Raw genomic sequence first — 25706 nt, 5'->3', positions numbered from 1 at the left:
TTAAGTACTACAGTTGCCTGTTGTACTTTGAATACCCATCTCTATCTAAACCTCTTTTTGCTTATTTGTCACTAGAAAAGATAGCTTATGGAAGTGAAAGATTCTAATAAACTCGGAAAATATTTTCCCAAGTAACTGATTAATTTTAGCTTGTCTTTTAATGCTGGTTTTTGGACTCTGTAAAAAGCCATTGTAAACTACATTGGTGTACCCAGCTATGTCTTTTTCTTGAAAGTTACACAATTCAGATTAGCAGTACCTAAAATACTGAGGTGCAGAGGGTTATTTTCCTCTAAGAAGCTGATAAACTTCCCCACCCTGCGCCATTGTCTCAGTGAAAATATACCTACCTACAGATCACAGATAGAGAGATTTACAGTTTATGTTTTAAACTCATTTGAATCCCTAAAGGGTAAGTCATTAACTAGATTGATCAGTAGATTGATGGGACATATAACTGGGACAAACAAAAGTTAAACAAACACCCCTTTTTCAGCACTGGTAACACAAGGATATTTCCTTATGAGACCAGGACCTGAAAGCTTCCAGGTGAGGTCAGTGTTCAAGAGTTTTTGACCCAATCAATGTAATGGTCACTTGTTACATTCCACAGAGAAAAGTACTAGCAACACACAGTGTACCTGCAGAAAACCAGACCTGAACACAATGTGTTATGCATCATTTTCCTATGAGATTTAAACCTTCCCTGGACTGTAAATTCTGCAGATAAAGGCATCCCCATCTATGTTTGGCTGAACTTCTAAAAGCTTGTAGTAAAAATCTTCTTTTCCTTTATTTTGTAATTTGCTACTTCTAAGATCCAGGCAGCACCTGGAATTTTTATTAACTGTAAACCTACAAAGGGAAAATGAAAATTTCTTTATCTATATTGCAGCATTTCAGTTAATATATTTTAGTGCAGGTAATAGGCTTTGTGGTGAAAATGCTCAGCTTCAGGAATTTTCCTAGCAGACTAAGAAACAACTTACTACTTTATCCTGTGCTTTATCTCTTTTAGATTCTGTTAATAGAAAAATTCCATGGTTACAATCTTTAGTTTCTCCGAACTAGTGAACTCAATCCAGTTTACAGGAGTCAGTAAAGTGTTGCTAACTATAGTGCTTTTCTTCTCAAATAGGTAAGATCTTCAACATTTCAGGAGCCAGCTGGATGTCAATCTCCTCTTTTATTAAGAGACAAGAAAACCAAAGAGGCTGATGAACTCTTGCAAGGACCCATTTGTAATACAACCTTTGGTAGGGTTTATTCTCCTGATCTTGAAGTGAGCACATACTGGGAAGTGTTATCTATCTTTTCCCTTCAAAGGTGCAAGTTTCTTCTGCTGACCCCTTAGAATACTATCATTTTTTCCTATGATGAAATTCCCTATTCCATGCAGGATCTCCTAGTCTGTTTAACTATTTTAGTTTCATCCTTATAACTGAATAGTTTGACTACTACCTGAATAATATGGGCAAATCCAGAATCACTGAGAAATGCTGTTTATCATCACTAAACACAGCAGCATCTCACAGAAGACAAAACAAATAGCAGATGTCAGCAATCCATCACTGTGCTCCCATCTGCAAATACTACAGGTCAAAATCTTCCAAGCTGCAGCTGTGCAATGACTTACATTTGAATAAGGATTCACTGCTATAACAAGAAAAAAAAATCCTTTTGTTATCTAATGCACATATCCAATAGCTTTTCTTACAAGAGCAAAATAAAAAGAGGGCTTGACCATGTGTCGGGGCTGGTATTCAGCAGAATTCCCCAGAGTTCCCTTTTGGAATATGAGCTGCAAATTCACTGATGCAGGATGCCACCATATGCAACAAAGACTTAAATACACAGTAGTAGCTTAATCGAAGAATATTGCCACTGTGTTCACAGCAATTTTGAGTGAACTCACAGTAACATACACATGGGATATAAAGGCTTGAGATGTAGCTCTTTATTTTTTCATTGTTTCTTTTATGTGGTTTAGAGAACATCTTTTCAACATTCTTCACATCCTCCCCTTCCCACCACCCTCAGAATTAGGGGTGACATTTAGTTCTCCCAACCATGAACTTGTGGAATGAATCACACACAGTGCTAGTGCAGGAAAATCCTGTTTCCTGAAAGCAACCACAGAGCTCTGAGCACCAAGGCTAAGTTATAACATGCAAGCTGGCATTAAATACACCCTAAAGTTCAGTTCATGTAAGAGTTCACCACCATATAAGACTTTATTGGTGATTCCTCAAATTGAGTAACACAACAACCTGGCTAACAAATCCTCTCTTCCAGGACATTGTTCTCTCTAAGGGAGGACTACATGGGCAGCAGAGCGTTATCCTCAGATTATTCAAACCAAAAATGCAAGGTTGAAGAATTTCGATTTCCTCTGTATAAATTCTCATTTGTTTCTGCCACAGAGCTCCAGTTTTCTGCTAGGTCAAAACAGCTTGACAGAAGCACTCAGTTCACTAAGTTTGGAAGTGCCTGGAAAGATGGGATGTTTCTCAATTCTTCTTTCCAATGAATTTATTTCTCCTCCACGCACCACAAGTAGGATTACAACAGTTCCCTCCAGCAGGTTAAAAAAGATCAACAAATACAGTTTAGCAGAATCCTTGAAACCACCACTGCCACAGAGAGGTACATAAACCACCCCAAAAAAGCACTTCGAAGAGTTTCATAGTTCACAACCTCACACTTGAGAGTCTTACCTCGCTCAGTCCCAGACATCTTTGCCCTGACTACATCAGATATGAACTGGGCAGGGCATGGAGGTGACTGCATGGGTTCTGCAAAGGATGCTTGCCCCTCTGAGATGTCATTGCCCAAAGATCTACTCAATATTTGTACAGAAACAACCACAAAAAAATGGGACTGAACTCATGAAAATGGACATTCTCCTCATGGAGATGGCTGCATAATAAAAGGACTGAAAGACATTGGCTGACATCATAAGAAGAGTTTATTTCCCAAATTATTAATCTATATTTTCAAGGCTCCCTGCAGTATAAAAACTTTTTTTTTTTTTGATCCTTGGAACTCCCTCCCATAGGGTGGTACCTTTTGCTGAGTAATTAAACTGTTTCAAAAATTATAGCAAAGAAGGTATCAAAAGTACAGAAGGAACAGGAAAAACTACTCCAATTCAGATCTGCTACACACAGGCTGCATTCAGCTCTGGTGGACAGAGGGAGGGCACAGCTCCTTTCCACTAGAAAAACAAATATTTTAAAATAATCTAGAGCACAACTTTCACTAGGGATCGTCTCTCCACCAGATTTTGTTTCTAGAACAAACACTTAGTTCAAACCAGAACACACCAAATACTGCCTTGATTATCGAGGTAGCAAGCACCATGCCCTGTTGTTGGCACCACAAGAAGCTGTCTCCTCAGCAGAGCTGAGCTGCCAGTCACAGGGAAGCAATCCATTGAAAGCCCTCCTGAGAAATCCCAGTCTGCTCCGTCAGCCGAAGCAGCACTGCGAAAACAACCGAGAGCCAATAAATACCCCACAGAGCACTTAGGGAAACGAGCACTGACAGTCCTGCCCCTTCCCTACACCTCAGCTCCACCAACAGCTCACTCAGACCCTTACCAGATGAATACATCACACTTCCCAACACCACCAGCTGCAGAAACGCCAGGGAAGGAGCTAGCTAAACGGAGAACTACAGCAGATCTCCTTGACACACAGCTGATGCAAATGGAAAACAGGTTTTATTTCTCCTTTCCCTATTAAATACATATAATCCATTTGATGTGCTACCCATTGCAATGTTGTGACAAAATCTCCACTACTTAAAGAAAATCTCAGTCAGGAACTAGATGGATCATTCAAGGTTAATACATTTATTGTGAAGGCCGATAGGACTTAATCATAAAATTTTTACCCCACATAAACTCTTTGTTAGTAGTTCCTGTAGAACTTTAATAAGTTCATGAGCTATCCTGAAAACATCCAAAGAGGTCAGACAAGCCTAATGTAGCAAAAACAATCAGTTAGCAATGAGAACTTCCAGGACAACTCTAAGATTCTAAAATTCTTCCTATTATTAAACTTATTCAGGTTGATAAAAATATTAACTACAAATGGAAAATCAGCTCCAAATCCCATAAATTAGCTTGGGTTTAGTGTTCAACCTTATGACCAGATATAACAGTAACATAAATTACTTTGCAAGTGCTTTCAGTATAAACATTTCTCCTGGGAAAAAATCCTGATATGGTAAAGTAAGAATGTGAAAGCAAAAATATTTCTCTTGCAGCAAGAAATGAGAAATTGATACTTTTCTCCTTTTTTTCTTTATTCTGGGAGGAGAAAATGTCAGAGTTTTCTTGTTGTCTCAGGAAAGCTGATGCTGGCAAGTACCTTTCATTTCATAACTGCAAACACAAGGCATGAAATTTGATCTTTCATCAACATGAGATCAGTTCTTGTGGTCTAGAACTATTTCTGACCAGACCTTGCAATATAATAGAAACTGATTTCACTAGGACATTTCTGGTGTGAATATTTGAAGGCAAGCCACGTGTCTGTTAGTTACCTGCAACATGCTTACTCAGTTTAGTCTTTTGGAATTTGAAAACAGTGAGAGATGTATGTGACAATCACGACCATGGTAATCTCTGGCACCCCTGAAGTACCCCCAGTGCAGTTCCTCAGTTCCTGCTGAGGAACTGTACTGCCACATTAGTCTTGATGGAGGTGGATATGTTTACTCCCTGTGGCACAACTCTGAAAGCCACAGCAGCATGGGCACTGTGCCATGGTAACACAGCCACACTGAGCTATGTGGTCTCCTACTACCAGGAGATCAATACTTGGCTGCAGTGGGAAAAGAGTCATAAAGCACCTGTCCTTCCTGTGCTTCCTTCACTTGGGCACACAGATGTGCACACAGACACGGACACGTCCCTCTGCTGCTTCTGCCTCTGGCAGCCTACCTGTGCTCCCACAAGGTTTACTTGCTCTTCTTGGGTTTATATGGTGCAGAAAGCAGGGAAAACAATGTGGAAAGTGTTATTCATTTCCTGTAATAGCTTGCTACTCACACCTGAGGAGATTGTGGATGGGGAAACTTTACCTACAGGCTGCTGTCCTGTCAGATACATGAACATGAGCTGTCAGGAGTCTGGTTACTGCTGTCTTGCAAAACAATAGTGAATATAATGTGGGAACCTACAAAACCTAATGTTCCTTAGGCACACTGCGTGATTAGATGTAAGACTGCAGCATACACATTATTTCCACAGCCTGAGTCAGCCCACTACACAGAGGGTTGTATCTTTCTACAGTTTTCTGCAGATTCTCTGTTCAGTATTTTGATGGCTTAGGGGATGATGAGACCCTTCTATTTTGTACTGTGCTAGCTTCTTTTAATTCTCCTTCTCCAAGGGAAAAGTCTTCACTCACAAAGCAAAGCAACTTCAGCACAGTATATGTGATCAAATAAGAAGTTGTCTCTGCTGCCTGTGTATTTCATAGCAATTAAAGCTATAAAATCTGTATTATAAAAAGTACAGTGTAACTCAACATCAATTAGAATGCAGAGGCAGTTTACTGGGGTGCTTATGCAGACATCAACCAATTCAGTTTTGTCTTGCAAAACTAGAAATAGCTTGGCCCGTGCTTGCCTTAAGTTGGTTTGTGTCACCTTGCCCAGATCAAAAACCTGGCTGTTGAAATTTTTCATCAGAAGAATTATTTTACAGATTATTGAGATTGTTGATCCCATGTATGAGTCCTGGGATGATGCCCTTCATAAAGGTTTGGCTGTCTGAGCTCAGGATTAATGGAGAGACAGCAGAGCCCACTGGCAGCCCCTCTTCCCTGGTGTCCCTGCAGAGGGGCTCCCATGCCATGCTGGGGAGGCGACAACCCAGCTGAGACTTGTCCCCACCCAGGGGACTTGCTTTCCAGCTAAAACCTTCCTGCTTGGCCTCTGCCTGATCCACTGCTCCTGCCCCATTCCCCCTGCACCACGGGCTCTGCTCATCCATGCCTATATCCCAAACTGTAAGTGACCTCTCCCTTGAAGAGCAGCCCATACCTGGGGAGGCAGTGGATGCCAGGGGCTGGGGCTGCCCCAGGGCCCCATGGCTGCCTGCTCCTGGTGGGGCTGGGACAGGCTCTGCCTGCCACAGGGAGCCCCCACTGCTCCCACTCCCTGGTCCTCACAGCACCTGACACTCTAAATGCAGACTTCTTGCCTTTAACATTACATTTTTTACCATATTAAGAGGCAGTTGTAGTGGTTCAAGTAAAAAAGGAATTGGTCCCCTGAGACGATTGTGTAATGATTTTCTTTGGACTGAGAAAGGGAAATTCATTTTTAATTGAATAATATGAGAAAAAAGCCTTACATGTGCTAATTTGTTGGACTCAAGTGTGTTTAGACTGGGTTGTTGGGATGTTTTGACACTGGGTAATTAGGGTAATTGGAGAAAACAGCTGGACTATTTGGACACTAAAGATTTTGATATGGGTAAGGTCACTCTGACACGAAGAACATGGAAGTGATATACATGTAAAGGAACTTGCACAATGAAACAAAGCAATTTTCTATATAACACTAAAGATACTTTTAAAAATACATTAATTAAACAGCTTGGGATTTTTCAAAAACAGATCTTTGGAGACATCTTCCAAATCACACCTTTATTCTTCTACAGATGATCACATCCGCCATGCAAAGAAGAGTGTGAGTATGAAACAGAAAAACAAACTGTGATAATAGAATAAGCAGTTTATAAGTGTTTGGCTTTGGTAATAGTTACATAAGGATTTTTTTTTCTTCTCTTTCTGCAGGGATAAATCTGCAGCTGTCTGTGAACATTTTGATATGTGTGGTCAGAAACAAATTTAGCAAAAGTAACAACCAACAGCTTGACCTGTCTTATTTCAGCCTCTTGTTAATAACAATTCAAAATACAAATGTCATTTTTTCCCATAATTCAGATGTACCTACAAGATTTTCCTGCATGGCATGACAATTAACCATTATTTACTATGCCTACAAGTGTTTCAAGAACAGAGCCTGATTTTGTAAGATATTTCAAGGCTGGATAATATTCTACAAAATCTGAAAAATCCTTGTACATTTCAGTTATTCTGTATTAAAGACATGGTTTTTCTGAATATAGGGCTCAATAAGCTGATTTTTAAATGAGCCACATCTATGGTATACATCAAATCTTTCATCAGAAATAGATATTCACATATTAAAAATGGTAGAAGAACTTCTCAAGAAATTTGCAAAAAAAAAGACAACAGTCTATTTCTATATTATCTTCAATTATCTATCAATTTCAATTATCTCCAATTATCTTCAATTTCTATATTATCTTCAATATTACCATAAGACAGTGTGATTGCTAACAAGAAGCTAAGTCAGAGAACCTGCAGAATTTGCTAATTTTGCAGAATAACTTTCAGATTAGAAAATATTCACAGAAGCAGAATCAGTTCATGAAACTTTTAAAACTGTAGTAATTCCTGTTCAGCAGATATCCTGTTACTGATAGAAAACTGTAATTACAGCAGCATGTAGTTTCACCCATGTTACACTGTGCATCAAATACTGCAGCTACTTTAAGTTCCTTCCAATTAAAATTGTTCTACTTAAAAATTGCTAGATTTCCTGCATTTTTGTCTTCTGACAGCTCTCTTTGGAAACCAACCTCTTTTGCATTACTATGCATCTCTGGAATACCACAAGAGTACTCCTCCATCTCCTTAAAATATTAGCATTTTAAACACAGAATTTCAATAAAATCCACCAATTTTACAGAAATCTTTCAAACAGAAGAGCTGTTTGTTAAGAAGAGTTTTCTCTAAAAATGCAACATTGCATAGGCAAATTGCCTTTTAAAAAAACTTACTTTAAAAAGCCCAAATTTCTTGTTCTCTCTTTATGTTAACATAATTTTTAATCATTTGTATTTTTGATTACATAGTTCTTATCATGAGAGAAAACATTCAGCCATTCACCTAATCAGATTAGCTACGACAGATTTCACATGCTTTGTTATTGGTAATAGTTTTTTTTAACATTTCAGATAATGAAAAGCCATCTATCTACAAATTAAGGAAGTCATTTAAAAGCAAACAAAAAGACAAAAAAAAGAAGTCAGTACATGCATGAACATGACTGGGGCAAGAGGAAAGCACTTACCCTAGGTTGCCCGGAGCTAGATGGCTATCCTGTATATGATATTGACACATTCTTCTTTTGTGCTTTTCTTTTTTGATCCTTCAAAAATATGTGTACCTATCTTTGGATAGGTGTGACTCCTCACTCTCTATTTTTCAGCCCATGCTACAGCTGATACGATTTTCAGCCTTTCACAAATGGTCTCTGAGTACATGAGGAAGCCATCCTTTCCACCAACTCACTTTCCACTGGCTCCTGAGGAACTATAGAGGTGATGGTAAATAAGTAGCAACAAGAGGGCAACTGAAACTGTGCCTCACATGTGAGGTTGTTCTTGTACTCAGCCATCAATCAGAAACACAGATGTGACCTGCCAGTCACCCAGGAATAAAGCAGAAATATTTGCCAAAAATTTTTTTAACCTGCTTGTCTCCTGTGGCTCTGAGGGGCATTATGCTGTCACCAATCTGGCTTTTTCCAGAATATCAGGATTACCTAGCAATCCCTAATACATCATTTCGAAGAGGAAAGGGTCCCCAAACAAACTCCTAAACAACCTACTACACAGAGTGGGTCTGCACTTCACTAGACAGATCAGCCACTCTCCACAGGATAAGGGAAGTGTCCATAATGAAGCTGAGTGTGGCTGATAAATTATCCCTAGGGTAACAGAGTACTGGGTATGCATTTCATTAGGTGATGAGCAGAAGAAAGGTAACACCTGGATTCACAGTCCATCAGGCTAAATCTGCCAAGTGCTCAATTCAAGCTCAGTTTATTTGAAAAACACCATAACAGTTAAATGGATTCCCATGGCACAGATCCGAATTCAATATGGAAAATGAAATAGCAATATCTCAAGGGTGTCCACCTTTGACATGAAAAATGCATTGAAGAAAAAGGTCTATCTGAGAGACAGCACATATTAGTCAACAGCTATTTAAGGCAGCAAAACAGCAAGCAGCAGAGATCTCTGGGCTAGAAAAAGCTTGAAATCTTGATCAATGTGCTACCACAACAATGCAAGCAACCTGAACACTGAAAGACCAGCCCTTCCTTTCATAGCATCATTCACAGCTTCAGGTTAATAGACACGAGGGAGTCCTGGCCACATTAACTGAAATAACAGCACTGACTTGTTTCACACAGTTGCTAAGACAGAGGCTGCCTGTTGAAAACACAAACTCCCTTATTCCATGATTTCATAGGCAATCTGCGGGAGTTTTAACACAAAGTGCAAGCACTTCTGGACAACACAGGACATTGTCAACCAAGGAAGCAGCAGGTAAGCAGCAGGAACCTCACCTGACACACTGCCATCAAGCTCAGGCAGGATTCCAGGCCATGGGGGACAGCAGGACTGATTGAGAGGCATGAGCTTTGAAAAAGAGTGCATTGTGAAACCAATGCACACTGAATGGGCTTGCCCAGATACTGCAGTCAGAATAAATAACATTTTAGCACTCCCAGCTTCATGAGCTTTTCTTAATGATTGTGTTGATGAAGCACACATGTACGCAACCTTAGGTCAAATTGAACAGAGTTGTATGCACAGAAAGCCAATGTCACTGAGGTAATACAAATAATTTGGAGATTGTCTTACAGGTTCCTTTTTTGTTTTACAAAAATGTGTGCATGTTATTTATAGCCAATTTTATTTGTAACCCATTTGATTTTGAAACAAGCATAGCGATTTTGAAGGAAAAAAAGAAACAAAAAATGCTGAGACTCGAGCTTTTTTCTTCACACATTTTTGGCATGAGCACAGCACCTCATTCTGTTGACTTTAACTGCTGTCTCTTCCAGGTTCTCTTCACTTTTATTTCAATTGAGCCAGTGCTTCCACCATGCTCAGGTATCTATCAGCCAATCTCTGTCTCCCAGAAGAGTCTTTGGAGCCCTCATTGAGCATGTTGTTTAAGAACGGCTGTGTCTTGGTGTGCCTTGGCCACAAAGAGTAAAACTATCATATTAACAGGGGAAAAAAATGGTAGTCTAATAGTTACAGTTTTGGTGGATATGGGATTTATCAAATTCATAGTAAGAGAGTTAGCTATATTTTCCCTGAAAAGGGAATGATAGGATTTTAACAAGTTTTATTTCATTAATTAGTGACTATTTCAGTGGACCTTTAGGTTCGATAGTCACATGCATTTGTCAACAACATGTAACAAGGACAAATATGACAACAGAGTTGATTCAAGAAAGTAAACACCATCTGGGAGTAATAAAGAGCATGGAGAGGTGATTTTATAATCTATATGCCCAGCATATGCCCAGTGGTATCCTTGTGATCAAATTCTACCTGTATGTACAAAAAGCTGCCAACATGTTTCTGTTATGAACAGCACCACCATGCAGATACACACAGGAAAAAAAGATTTTATCACACCTCCCAGGCTTCATATCCAAACATACACATTGACAATATCAGTTTCAGGCACTTCAATTATCTCCAAGCTCCTCTGCACACTCCTGCCCTTATGGGGGAGACCCACAGTTTCCCTTGTTCTAGATTCAAGAGGGCAAACAGATGTCCAATTCTGTCTTGCTCAAACTCCCACTGGACTCAACAGGATGTTATAGAGAAAGCTGAACACACCCATTAGAAATACTGTGGAATATCAGAATTGCTATTATGCAATCCCTCCTCTGGGACCCATGTACAGCTCAACCTGCAGCTCCTGCACCCACAACACACAGGCCACAACCAGAGATCCATTCAGCTGAGTGCCTGCTTCAGGCATTTCTGCTCTCCAAGTAACACTGGGATGTACAGAAGCTAACTGATATTCCAGAGAGCAGGACAGAAGATGCACTTGTGACACCTCTATTTAACAGGAAGGACTGAAGCATAGTGAGGCAGAATCATTTCTCATCTTTTAGAAGAGTGTACTGGCAGGGCAAACCATCTCACTTCCCCTCACCCATGCTACTTTGCCATCTGAACTGCCTTGCAGGCACCTGGCACACATCACACAGCTTCTGAATCAATACAGCACATGGATTGTGTGTATATTGACACACGCAGCTATCGGGCCATTTCACAGTCACAACAAATGAAAGGAAATTAGGTAATCAGCTCCAATTATACTTTGACAACAGCTTCTAAATCTCACTCCACTGAAGAGTTTTCTAGCAAAAACAGAAGCAGTAAAAAAATAATCACAAAGTTTTAAAAGATGTTGACCTTTATTCAAACAAGAAGCACCAGGTATGAGAAAGTATATAGTTCAGGCACACGTGCACACCTGCTTTGCTCTTGCTGACAGCAGATAGCTGCAGGGCTCTTCCTGAGAGACATCCTGCATACCACAAAAGAGCTGGAGAGTATGAACTGTGACCCCCTTCAGCTTTGATAGACTTGTCTTTTTTTTTCAAACTTTCTCATCCATCATGCACACTCTTTCTAATGTTTGTCTCAATTTTACTAAGATCCCTGAAGGGAATTTCATTGCATCTCTGACACTGCTTTAATTGCTGTCAGCTGGAAATAGTGAGTTTTTATATGTGATTAGTCCTATTTGTAACCTCCTAATTTCATTGGAAACTTCTGGTTGCTTCTTACTTCTATTAAATGAGTGAGATTTCCTTACATGGCTGTAAAATGAATCTCACTTGGGAGTTTTCTCACCCCTAAGGTGTGTTGAGAAGACTCAGGACAGCAGTTTTAGATAAATAACTTACTTTCATAACAAGGAATGATACTGTGTGACCTTTTGATTTCTCCTGTCATAATAAGCAATGCAGACAATAAAAGCTCTATTCTGTCATTATTTAGAATGATCATCATGAGAGCTGCTAAAATAAAATCACCTATTGCCTGAGGCAGTTCCTGAAGTGACCTGATCTGAGATTTGAAGGGAGATGGTATTCTTTTTGTTCTTTTCAGTCTTTAGATTACACAAATTCATCAACTAACAAACACAGCTGCCCTGTAGCACTTCCAACACAGTCAAAACCTAACAAATTAGAAATCTTGTCAAATGAAAACTAACACTAGACTCCTATGCATCATTCCCTTAGACCAAAACACACAAACAAAAAAATATCAGATCAAAGCAGTCATATCAAATTACATAAGCTTCATGGGAAAAATATCTGACATTCTGGTTATTAACCTCAAGGGAACTTTAAGCTTTTATGGGGGGTTTTCCAATCATTGCTGAAAAACAAAAGGAAGAAAAGGTTTGCATGGGAATGTATATAGTGTACCCCTGAATATACATATGTGGCTGACATGGCTCATCTTAAGGTAGAAAATGGCAATCTAGGGAATTTATTGCAGCTGATGGATACAACATGCAGAAGCCACAAAAGGCCTACAGGAAGCGGTTCTTGATAATGCCTGATATCTCTCTGAGTTTGTCAAGAGAGCCTTTGGACCAGGTTCCCCACAGGATTCTTGGTGTTGCCGCTGCTATGGAAAGAGAGAGCACACTCAGAGGCTGTAACACAGCAGCAAGAACAGCTCTCAGCTCTTTGGTCTGCACTCACAGGACAGAAGCATCTTTCATCCAAACCCATCTCCTTCTCTCCTTTGAAAGGTAGGGAAGGCCAGTGGGTAGAGAAGCTTCAAGCTCCATCTGACCTGCACGCAAAAATAGGAAGAGGCATCCAAACATTCACATTATTCTTTGTAGGAAAGACCAAGCAGCATTGATGCAAGGCTCTTTTTCTTTAGGGGAGAAAGAGTTTTGCACCTTGAAAGGAAACACATACCACAGGCTGAGAACCCCAGCTTTAGGGCAATGATAAGGTTGAAACACTAAGTTCTCACAAGTCAGGAAATACCAAGCAGATGACACTTGGCTCTCTGCACTGTGCAGAACACTTTGGCCAACACATGACAAGAGCAGAGAATAGACAATTTTGCTGATCACTTCCTGTAATGGTGAATTGCTTGCTCCAATTCCTGACAAAAGGCAGAGTAGGATCAAACATACATATTTGTGTGTGTGTGTGTGTGTGTGTGTGTGTGTGTACGTGTGTGTATACACACGTGTAGTTATAAGAAAGTCTACACAAAATAACCAGCTTGGACATTTTGCAGAGGGTGTAAAGAACTAGATTTTGGCCAGAACTGCCAGAGGAACTCTATTATTTGTATATCCTCCGTTACTTGTGTTCAGTCTCACCTGCAAGAAAGTGTCATTCAAGATTTATTTATTACTGAACTCGAAAACTGTGGCAGACAAAGAAAGCCAACCAGGCATGAGCCTCTTTTGCCCAAAACATTGTACAAACACAAATAGCTTACAGTCTATACACAGAAAAGACACGTAAACACTGAAGATGAACTAAGGAAAGATCAACTGGATGGGGAAGGAGAATACTGGAGAAAAATCTACAGCAGCCAGAGAGAGCCCAGTCACAACTATGAGTCCCAAAAGATGCCAGTTTCCAGGTCCTTTGGGCTCACCCCTAGCAGCAGCATTGCAGTAGCTCTCTTCTCTCTGCTTCCACCTCAATACTACATGAATTGTGAACCTGTGGTTATCTCACCAGTCCCTCTACCAAACCAGCAGTGCTGTGTCTATTGAGATTTAGTGGGTCTGTCACCAGCCACAGAGATGAAAAAAATAATCTTTATCAGCCATTTAGTCTTGGTGTCAGATCTGGCTTTGCCATATAGCAGGAAAAACCCTGACTCTCTCATTGCTGTAGACCTCTCCTGGTCTTGCAGCTAATGAACATAAACACTGACACTTCATAAGAGAAGTACTTGATACTCATTTTGCAGTGGAGAAAATTGCTGCACTAGTTACAGACAAGTAAACACTTGAGCTTTTTGCCATTTTCCCTTCAGAGTGAAATCAATTATCCATGCATGAATATTGCCTTGTAATTTTTTTGCAAATTAATGGAAGTCCATTGTCAAGCAATGACAGAACTTTTGCTCTGGGAGTCATTCAGCAACTGAAAAAGGGAAGCTTAAACAGAAGGGCAATTTACCAAATGAACACTTCTTTCAAAAAAACTTTCCCTTTCTTTCAGAAATGTAATTTATGGAACCTTTCAAGGAGAAAACATGATGGAAAGATAAAACCTCCTGTTTAAAGTTCAGATTTGCAACTAAATCCACTTAGGCTGAAATCTATCAAAAATTTGGCATGCTTGGAAACTGCTGCCCCAGGAGGAGATGGTCTGAAATACAATCCCGTTAAATACAGTGTAAAAAATAAGTTATCCACTTTGTTTGGTCTTGCTCACCAGAATTTATGTAATAAATGCTGCAAAAAGAAACAGCATGCAATGAAATTATTATGCCCTACACTTTCTGCAGACTGAACCCCTCCTCATATCTCATGGCCAAGAGCATCTCATATGTTAGGCCATATATTCCCTCTTGTTCTCATCAGCCTGCTCTGAGCTCTCATGAATGCTAATTCATGTTAATTAATTAATGTCAAGCCACACCATGTCATTAAAGACACTTTGTTTTTGCAGAACTCCTTTCTACCTTTTGATAGTTTGTGTCAAGACTTTTTTCCCACTTGAGATCTTTCCCATGTAAGTTCCCATCTGATGTGCAACAGAGTGGCAAGTACTGAAAAATCAAGGACCCCAGCTGCCCCCCTGGACTGCTGGGGACGGAATCCAGGGCTTGCCCTCCTTTCTTCCAGCCCTTGCCAGAGGAGAGGGACAGGGCAGCCCGCGCTGTTCTTGCTCTCCCTCCCGTGGTGGATGCCTGCAGTGCCATGGGAGAGGAGAGGTGACCTCCCTGCCCCTGAGGACGCTGCACAAGCGCTGCCTCTGCTCTGCATTTGCAACGGAATGGACAGGGGGAGAAAAGGAGAAATACCTGTATGGACCCTCCCGTCTCTGCTTTTTATTCTGCGTCACTTAAATCTCTGATGGCCCTCTTCCAAAAATAAGCCATCCAACACACCAGAGACAATTCACTGAACAAATAAACCTATGGTACTCAAACGCGAAGCCTGATTTAGTTTCTATGTTGACAATCTTTTTCATTTCTGCACCCTCTTGTGGGGACAAAGGTACCTTTACAGTCTGTCCTTCCCTCAAGTACATGATAGCATACTTATTTCAGGACCAGGTTTCACTCACTTGATTTCATGTCTTTGATAGAAACTTTTACTTTAAAAAGTGACATATGTTACAGTGATTTTTCACTCTACAAGACCCATCAGCCCATGTGACAACTGCTCCCTTGACTTGAGCAGTGTTATACAGCACTATAGGTAAAAAAAGGTGATGCACAGTGACCATACCATTAACAAATATAACTTTACAGAGCCAGGGTCAGTTTCACTAATACCCCTTTGTCTGCACTAAGTGGCATCCATGTGGAGGCTACAGTGAATGAGAACTGATTAAAACACTGTGATTAAATGCAATAAATAATTCTTCACCTGTACAGACAAGGACAACTAAGACAACTGAATCAGAGACCGTTGGTAAGCTGCGTTGAACGTGTCCTCCTGCTTCTAATAGAGAATCTCCTTTTAATTTTAACACCATTAGGTTCACAGTCCCAAAGAGGAACACAGTGTGCTTGGATGAGAAAATTAGGATAAAGACAAGTACACTGAAACCAGCATGGCATGCATGTATCAGCCTCACTGAGAAGACATTCTCACATTTTGGTATCCCCATCTTTCTGACATGCTGTCAATGCCATACTTCTACATTGTATTCTCAGAACAGCAGCCCCACACCCTAGATTCTACCATTTGCAGGAAGATGCCACGAAGAAGAGCAGCAACTAGCAAAAAAAATAATAATAAAAAAAAAAAATTGGGAAGCAATTCGCAATTCTCTAGATGACATGATTTAGGTCCCCAGCTCACACATTTTGTATTCTGCAACACTTCCAGACACATGGTCTGATTTAACAGCATTTCTGTACAAGTAGACATGTTGCAGTTAAAATATGGTTAAAATCATTTGCATGTCTACTAAAATGTCACCCACTCCTCTCCCCATCCTCCAAAGTAGTAATGAGACTCAATGGCAGATTTTACTCAGACTAAACTCAACCATTCCTCCACTTTAGTCCAGATAAGAGCAAGAAAAAATAATGGAATTGAGGCATTGCCTTCCCACCCTGACATCCAGGGGTCATGTGCAATCTGCAGGTTTTCTCTGTACTGCAGCTTGCTACATGGATCATAGTGAGTCCATCCTGAATACCAATAAAATTATTCTTTATCTTTTTCTACTTGCATTTCAAGAAACGTATAAATCTCTCCTGAGGTTTTACACCATTGACTCACTGATAATACCCTGTTTTAATTCTGAAAAATGGTCAGAATATTAGTAATTGCATGATAAAGGTAGGCCAAGTAAAAAGACTGTGAGCACTTAATGGCAGCAATTTTATTCAAAAAATCTGCAAAATACAGCATGAAGCCATGACTTAACGAGCATTCCAAAATAAAGACATTTTTCTTTTTTTGCATGTAAGTACTCCTTAGGTGCTCTAGGAAAGATTCAAAGATTTATAGCACATGTATGACAGCTAATTTGTATACAGTTCAAAAGTGAACACCGAAAAGACAAGAAAGTATATAATTACATCCTCAAAACAAATTTAAGGCAACACAAAAGAAAAAAATTATCTTTACTCAGTGACTCAAAAGATGACACAACAAGCAGCCTAAAGTAAATGAAGGGGAAAAAGCTAGGTTTTGGATAGGTATGACGTAAACATGCTCAAGCAAGTTTTCTAGCAACCCACTGAGCAAGCCAGGGAGAGAGCTGGAAAGGATTCCCTTCAGGAAATGTTCTCTCTTTCTGTCCCGACCAGAATTCTAGGTTGCATTCTCTATTAGCCTGGATTTTCAACAGCTGATGAAACACTTAGTGGTCATTTTTAAAAGGTAACAAATTTGAGAGGGGAAAAATTCACTGAAGGGCAGTTACTAACTCATGAAAATGATTTCTTCTGCAAGGATCAGCTGAAGCTTCCATTTGGGAGACTGACTTGATGAGTTCTGTGGTAAGATGTGACACTACATTAACTTTGCTGCTTGAGGACCACTGATAATTTGGTGAAGTCATATTAAGCAACCCTCTGATACTAAGTGTTATCACACCAATCTAAAAACTAGTCCATATTCTTCTAGGTAGCTTTCACTTCCCCATAACCAAAGTTTGTGTCCTTGTATCCCATGCACACTACTGCACTACAGCAATGGCTGTAATTCAGACCAATTCCCTATGTACATGGGAAGTTAGGCCAAGACTGAAAAACTGCAGGAAAAAAATGCAGGTATTTATGCTATACCTTCTCTTCTCTGCTTAGTTTATTTGCTTATGGGCAATATCGTGTTACATCTCACTAGCACTCCTTTTCTTTTGGCATAAATTGTTACATGTGAGATTAGCATATTGCAAATTTTTTCTGAAGTATTTTCTCTTTCCAGGTTTGCCTCCAGTGTTGCACTGTTGCACTACCACTGTAGACAATATTAAGGAAGTAATTAGCAAATAATAACCAGAAGCGGATAAAGAAATGTCAAGAGAAGCATATCCTGTGAAAATACACAGGGCCATTGAGATCAAATGACTGGCATCACCAGAATTTTGCTGTAGAAGACAGTAGAGGGGCAGAGGATGCAGTATTGACACAGTCAAAAACTACTTTGACTATATTAATTTGGAAGAAAGGACTACAAATTTTAATTGTGAAATGGCCTTCATCATTAATCTACAAAGTCAACTCTTTAAAAATCTACCTCAGATCACAATACTGAATCAAACAGAAAATTAGGATGCATTTAGGTTTTGATTCTAAAGAAAACACAAAATTTTTGGAAATCCCTGAGACCTTTGCAAGACGTAACCTCCTTTCACTCCACAAATTGCCCAAGAATGTTTGAATTTGTTCAGATAAAAAATGTCACTCCTGAACCAAACTTGGACCTTCGTTGCTGTTCAAAAATAGGTCTTTGATTCCAACTTTTTCTTACTCAGTTTTTAATTTTCAGGCGCCTCTGCACTTCCTGGTCTCAGGCCTGACAGGAAATGAAGCACCAAAATACCATGAAAATGGCTGCGCTTGTGGTGAGGCTGGTCTGGCTGAAGAAATGGAAATATGAGCAAAGTCCAGAGCAAGCCAAATCTTGAAAAGATCTGTAGCCTGGTTTCCAGACCAACAGGGTTCAGATAGGTTTTGGATAGCAGCTAAACCTTTGGAGGCTTTTCAGAATGAACTAAACCTTGAAGTTTGCCCACTGTCAAGAAATACAGCTGTTCCTCGAGATATTCAGGAGGCAACAGGGGGCCAATGACAGCACCAAAAGCGGACACAATTTGCATTATCTACTTCTTTTTGTTTGCTTGGTCCTGCTCTTCCCTCCCCACTCACATTAATTTCTAGTCTTCAATTCTAGTTTTAAAAATCCTACGGGCATGCAGTCAACCGACCATCTTCATTAATGTCTGACACATTATAAGGTGAAGTTTATGTTGGCTGTGTGCACAAAAATTACTTCTGACCCCTGACAAAAAGTTTGCTGACACTTTCAATATCAACTCCCACAGTTTTTGGTGTTGTTTCTTTAAAAAGAAGTGTCTTTAGAGTTTATTGCAAGAAAGCATTGTTGAAAGTGTTTTATTTTCAGAGCTGATGTACCCTTGGTTGTACCAATGCCCATTTGCAGTAACAATGTTGTTAGGATCTGGAGCCACTTACAATTTTATTTATGGTCTTGGTTTTTCAGTCACAATTAGAGTAACTTTTCCAAATGTTTTGGTTTGCAGGCGCCATCCAAATGGGTCCTTAACTTGGAAAGCTTTGATTGTGTTTAGCTTCCCTTTACTGAACTACCTTAGCGGTCCATCTTATATTGGTCAGTGTTGTGGAAGCTATCCAGCACACTAAATGCTATTGAATACTCACAAAGCATGTGCCAAGGGAGAAAAAGAAAACAATTGTTCCCCAAAATATTCAGCTGCTGATGAAAGAAACTATTACCAGGCAGAGGTGTTCATTTCAAGAAGTAATTTCAAGCAAACTTTCTTCCTTTGTAAGATCTATCAATTGTATTAAGAAAAGCACATGGTGCAGCAAGGCTTTGAAAGTATAAATAGTTTGTGGTATGTTGCAAGTGATCAAGATTTTAAAATAAGAAACACTTGTATCCTATTGTTCGTAGAAGTACATCCACACACACAACACTGCAACTGAGATAAAAGAGAAGTTGATGGTTTCAAAAATGCAGTATAAACAATGACAAAGTGTGTTAGTAAGTGCAGCGATCATAAACTTACTTATTTGAGGAACAAAATGAGCTTTCTTCAAAGCACTGTGTTTCAAAACAAAAGTACCTATATCCTCAAGATACGCCTTATTTCCCTAAAAGAAGAAGACAGCAAGGCTCAGATCTCCTCAGTTTCACACATCCAGAAAGAATGGGTACATCTCACAGAGCAGAACAAAAATGCAGCATTGCAAAATCATTCCAACAGTGTGTTACAAAAATTACCCCATACTACCTGGTTTTCTATTAACAAGGTAAAAGGGCAAGGCTATTTAAGATATTTTGTGGAATGTAAGAATGTTTTACATTAGTATTTGACACAAGGGGAGAAAAGAACAAGAGCAGCCAAACTGGCTACAGTCCTTCCAGATCTCATGGGTTCTTATGAGACAGCTCTCAGCCTACCTTTCCATAATGAAAGCCATTGTTCTCTTGCCAATATTTGTTCATTTGAAATAACAGTAAATACAACAATAAAGAACATTATCCTCCTGCATGCATCCCTGAGGCTCAGCTAGCAATTAATAATTGGAATATTTCATTTCACCTCACTTTATCTATTATTGCAATATGGTCCTACTCAGGAGACCAGAGTCCAGGAGAAACCTTAGCAAAGAGTAATCCTGGTGACAAGAAGCCAAGACTGGTACAAACTCAAAGCAACTTTGGACTATCTCTAACTCAGTGAGGACATAGAAACTCTGAAACTCTTAGACCCTGGTGTACATCATGGCTTCCCAATAAAGATTCAGGTATGCATCAGCCCATCTCTCATCAACCCTTCTCTATCCTGGCACATAGTTAGGCAGTCAAGTAAGTTCTGTCTGGGTCCACAGTTTGGGCAGAGAGGGACAGATTACAACACTCACATTCACTTTAGATATAACCATGAGGTCCAAGGGACCAGACTCTAAACAAACTGGAACATTTCACCTACCTGCTGACTATTCTGCCTGCCAGAAATCATCCTAATAGCTGTTATGTAGTAGGAAGCCTATGCGCATCACTCCTTGCAAACCTGCAGTCACATAAGGCTGTTAAACAATCAGAAATCTCTAGGAGATATTATTTGTGTGAAAACTCTGTGATATATTGCTATTGGACTATTGCAAAGCTTCCAACATATGAAAATCACACATTCACCTGAACTACAGACATGGGTGGTTCTTGTGGGTGTTGCTGCCCAAATGAAATGCAAAAATATTATTCCTAATTAAATGGGGAAACAGGTCTGTAAACTACTGAAAGTCTTTTCTGAACGTAGTACTTGAGCCATTCCTCGAGCTAGTGAGGACATAAAGTTAAAACAGGCCAGAGATCTGTTTATATGGATGAAAATCTTAAAGACAGATGTTGATATCCTCCCTCCCTGCCATGCCATCACCCAGTTTGTTGCTTAAAGCTCAGGCAAGGAAAAAACCTCCGATCCATGTGTTACCTTTCAGAAAATGGTAGAGTGGCTTTTGCTAGAGGGAACTATAATTTTGTTGTCTTGTCTCTGCCAAGGTTCATCTTATGTCAGATTTACAACTGCAGTAGACTGTTCCTGATATTGTCACCACCTGGCAAGACGAGTATACCTCTGACAGTATTGTGATCAGGGATGTGCATTCCCTCTCCATGATCATCCCATCGTTTTGATAAAATTCAGATCAGCAATGAAACACGCCCTGTTCCCATGACCTCTGGTTATTTATGAAAATTTCAGCCTTTATCTGTTATTCTTCAAGCCACAAATAAATATAAAATCCACATATGATGTGTAGAAAAGAACAGCTTTTCTCAGTCGCCAAACAGTGGCACAGCAGGTGAAAAAAAAGCCATAGATTTTCTTGGTTTTTCTACACAGCTTTGGTTTGTTGTTCCTTGTAATTATGCAGATACTATCCTTGGATATTTGAGAAAGGTACATGTGGAAAGGGGTTATATAGTCTGTGAGCTACAAGCAAAATGACTGCAGGAGTTAAGAATGATTAAGCAGTGCGGTATTTGTTGCCGTAATAGCACTGGGTTTTTACTGTCATTTAAAGTACAGAAATAGTAGAAATAAACCTGCCTCACTCAAAGTTCAGCCTTGTGGGAAGATATAGAAAGTACATGTGCATCAGTGCGTGCGTGTGTTATTTCACTCCTATGGGTGTCTGCCTGTCCCTTACTTGCTTTGGGGAAGGATTTCCAATGTAGTCTAGTATTTGTACGGGTGAGCCCTTTCCATAAGAAGAGCACAGGCAGCGGAAAAACTAACATGAGCTCACTACCTGCAGTCCTTTACTAACAAGGCTAGCTACATCTACCAAAATGTTCAAGTTTATTTCAGTCTGAAAGCTTGATGTCTTCAAAACCACTACCTTTTTGGTAGCAGAGGCAGGGGTGGGCATTTCACCAGAATTGACTTTTCTGCTCATGGTTCATAAAGATGCAGACTACTCTAAGGTACAGAAATGAGTAACGCACACTTTGAATTGGTGAAGGAAGGAACAGAGGGATTTTTAACATCACTCAGATTACAGTGAAGTCTAATACATTTGCATGAGTCTCTGGCATTTAATTTGTTAAGAGTTTGCCAAAGTGCCCTTGGCCAGATTTTTCGTCCCTTTTGTGATGTAGACAACCCCTCACTGAATGAAAAGTATATTCTGCAGTGATTTATATCCATATTTTAAATCGCTTTAACATCATTTGGGTTATGTATCATCTGAAGGTATTGTAACTGTCACAATCACTCTTACTTTACATTTGGATAAACTAAGGTTTGGTAGCATTTCCAGTTTACTTCTACACTAATATTTAGAACTCTCTTTATGTACAGAAAAAAAGAATATTACATGTCCTATCTTGCAAATTATGTTTATACATTTGTTAAAATGAACTTGAAAGTAAATTGTAATGTTAATCTGTTTATTAGAATAGTATATACCACCTGACAGTGTAAAGGGGCTTCAAATGAGGGTCTTAAAAAGTAGAATATGAGAATCACTTGACTTTGTCGGTCCCACACTATAAAATACCATAGACAATAAAATTCATGGAGCAAACTCAGTCCTTTAGGGTTTTCAACTAGCAGCTTCTAATCTACAAATCATTTAAGAGGGAAAAAACCAAAAAACAAAAAACCCAAATTTAGTCAACAAGGCAAAACTTTCCCTGAAGAATTTCAGGTATGAACAGCTCAGCCATCTCCCACAGCCATTTCATCTTGAGCTGTCCCTATAGCACCTTACTTAATAAAGGGTGAAAGAATAAAAAAAAAAAAAAAAAAAAAAAAAAAAAAAAAAAAAAAAAAAAAACAACAAACTCTTGGGATTTTACAGAAATTTTCTGAAGGACTTAAACAAAATAGGGTCTATTTCACTTTGCAGCTGCCTGTAACTTTACCATAATAAACTCTAAGCGCATAGCCTTCATCAAAACACTTAAAAACAGCTTGAAAGAGGTATTTGCTGCCCGTTATGTTTACTCAAGCACTTGTTTAAAAACACATTTAAGGAAAATGTTTTTATTTCTACAGATTGCATTAATTATAGCTTTGCAAACACTGCAAGCTCTACAAGAAGACTGAACTGAGCTATTAGCTGCAAACCTCAGGTCTTGGCTAGAATAGTGGTTATGGCTTATTTAGTAAGCCTAATGAATTGGCTCACCCATCTCTACGCTACGCGGAGTTCCATGTATAGCACCATGAAGCCTGGAACAGCCAGAAAGGCTTGTTTCATGCTGCTTTCTAATTAAAATGAAGTAAAATCGGTCAGCCCGAGTCGGTCCAAAAGCGGACCTCACCGCAGCATTATTCCTCTTCGGGCAAATAAAAGCGTTAACACGGACATTAACGCCGGACCGTAGCTCTGCGGGGACCCGCAGTAAACCTGCGCTTCGCAGCCGCGGGCCGCGCTCTGCCCGGAGCCGCTCGGCGGGCGGCGGTGCCGGCTGCTCCCGGGGCGAGCCGCGGCGGAGCGCCCGCCGGCCGGGGCTACCGCTTGTCCGGGGCTCCAGCCTGGCCGGGGCTCCAGCCTGGCCGGGGCTCGCTCCCGGCTGTCCGGGGCTCCAGCCTGGCCGGGGCTCCCGGCTGTCCGGGGCTCCCGGCTGTCCGGGGCTCGCTCCCGCCCGGCCGGGGCAGGGCGCAGCGCTCGGCCCGGGAGCCGCGGGCGCCTCTCGCCGCCCCGGAGCCGCATCGCCCGCTCAGGTGCTCCCGGGACCGGCCCCGAGGGCGGCCGGCGGCGGGGTGGCCTTACCGTGAGGGCGGAGAGCTTCTGTGCCGGCACGGCGGGGAGCAGCTCCGGCAGCAGCAGCAGCAGCGGCACCCACATCCTGAGGCGGCGGCGGCGGGCACGCAGCGGCTGCGGGCGGCGCAGGACGGGGACTCTCCTTGGGATGTCGCTCCCCACCGACGCCTGCTTTGGCTCCTTTTCAACCGCTCCGGCTGGGAGGTCCCAGATCAGGTCCTCACTTTTCTTTTTTCCCACCCCAGTCCTTAAAATTTGGGGACGCCTCTAAAGCTGAGAGGCGGCACTTTCCCCCTCTCTCTGTGTCCCTCCCTCGCTCCTCGGGAGTCAGCCCCGGCTGGGAGATGCTCCCCCAGCCTCTCCTCTCCCGGAGCCCTCCCACTGCCGGGGGAATCTGCCGGACGCCGCCGCCTCCCCCGGGGCGCCGCGCCTGCCTCCGCCTCGGGCGAGCTGCTGGCTAACCCTGGGGGTCCCTTTCTCTCCCTCCCAGCCCCGACCCCTCTGTGGCAGGGAAAGCGGGAGGAAACGAGTGGGACGGGAAGGGAGGACCCACCACCAGCTCCGGGAGCACGCGGGCAGGCACTGCCGCGGAGGCTGGCGGTGTGCGACCTCTGCGAGCCGCTCTGCCCCTTTTCCTCTTATCCTTCCCCCTCCCCAGCCCGGCCTCCGCTTTCTCCTCCCAGACCCACAGATCCTCGCCGATGAACCCTCCCCGGTGCTCCCGGGGGGTCGCCGCTCGCTTCCCCCGCAGGGTTTATTCCTCCCCCTCGCCCCCGCCACATGCTGAAGCAACACGTACGGACACCGGCAGCCCCTGGCGGGCGGGGGAGGTGGTCCCGACCCCCGCCCCGGTGAGCCCCGACCTCCCACGGGAGCGCCCCTGCCCTGGCCCCGCCGCGCCTCCCGCGGGCACCGCACGGGCGGGAGCCAGGACCGCGGCGTGCAGGTCTGTGAGCCGGGACCAAAGCCAAGGTGGCAGCTCCCGTGGGGCGGGCGGGCGGCGCTGGGGGCTCCGGCGCTCCGGCAGGGCGGGGAGCGGGCGCTGCTGGCCCCGGGCGCTGAGATGCGGAGGCTGCGGGGCGCAGTTAATGCCAGGTGAATGAAACCTTGCACCCCAGAGCTGCGCTTTTCTTTCTCATCTCTTAGGAGCCAAATAGAGGTCTGTTTGTATTTCCGTACTGTGAAGGATCTCCTCGTCCCTGCTGCCTGAAAGAAACCCTTTCACTACAGTTTTGTCACTGGAGTTCCCCGCTCCTCCCGGGGACCCAACAGCTCACTGCCAGCTCGCAGAGATCCCCACAGATAAGTGGTACTGCAAGAGACGCTGAAGCGGTCAGGGCTTGCTTTATTCTCCATGTGTGCGTGTTTGTGGGACGGGACACAAAAGGGCTTTAAGAAGGCTGCAAAATGGCACACTCCCAACACACAAATGACAATTTCTTCAAGCATGAAATCTGACATCCTTGCAGGCTTTGTCACACTGGCTCAGTGAGGAGCTCAGGGCAGAGTATGCCCTCTAAAGCAGCAGCTGTATGCATGGTGAACCAAGGTGGACAGAAGTGGGTATTAATTACAGAGAGATTTGGGTGCCTTTCTTGAGACACCTACTGCTGCCTTTTCCAGATCCTAAAATGTTCAATGGATGCAGCCAGCAAGGTAGTTGTAGCACTGCCGGGTCTCAACGAGCACCCAGAGTCACAAAAATTTAAAAAGCACCCTTTTCAAAAGGTTTTGGTTTATATGATGCAATTTTTAACGAAGTATTTGCACACATCTGTGTGTAAATGGCCTGTAGTATCTCCTGTGCTTTTTAAATGGGGAAAAACCCCAAAAATAACATATTCTATCACCCAGGTTGGATCATGTTTGAGGCCCTTCATTGCAGCAGACCTCTACTGCTCTCAAGCTAGCAGCATCTCTCATAGCGATAGCAAGTTGCCAGTTGCTGCATTAGGCACTGCAGTACAATTTTCCAGCCTGGGCTTGATAGCCCTTTCCTCTTAGCTGGGTGAAACTTGGCAATGTTGATGTGTCTGTCAGAGACAAAAGGAATTTCTTCTCTCCTTTCATATCACAAAATTATTCACCACATGTA

The 25706-nt window shown here is 41.8% G+C and overlaps 1 protein-coding gene across 3 annotated transcripts in view; it reads right to left on the bottom strand.

Moving 5' to 3' along the window:
- Positions 1–23834, bottom strand: part of SMOC2 (SPARC related modular calcium binding 2) — a 137742-nt gene extending 113908 nt beyond the window's left edge. For all 3 annotated transcript variants that reach the window (XM_058020508.1, XM_058020509.1, XM_058020511.1), the window contains exon 1: positions 23621–23834. In XM_058020508.1, coding sequence (XP_057876491.1) covers positions 23621–23695 — 75 coding nt within the window. In that variant the 5' untranslated portion in view covers positions 23696–23834. The remainder of the gene's footprint in view (positions 1–23620) is intronic.
- Between the last annotated feature and the right edge of the window lie 1872 nt (positions 23835–25706).

This window comes from Melospiza georgiana, chromosome 3, assembly GCF_028018845.1.
Source record: "Melospiza georgiana isolate bMelGeo1 chromosome 3, bMelGeo1.pri, whole genome shotgun sequence".
Taxonomy (NCBI): Eukaryota; Metazoa; Chordata; class Aves; order Passeriformes; family Passerellidae; genus Melospiza; species Melospiza georgiana.
Note: the sequence above shows the minus strand (reverse complement) of the source record. Positions and strands in the feature narration are given on the sequence as shown.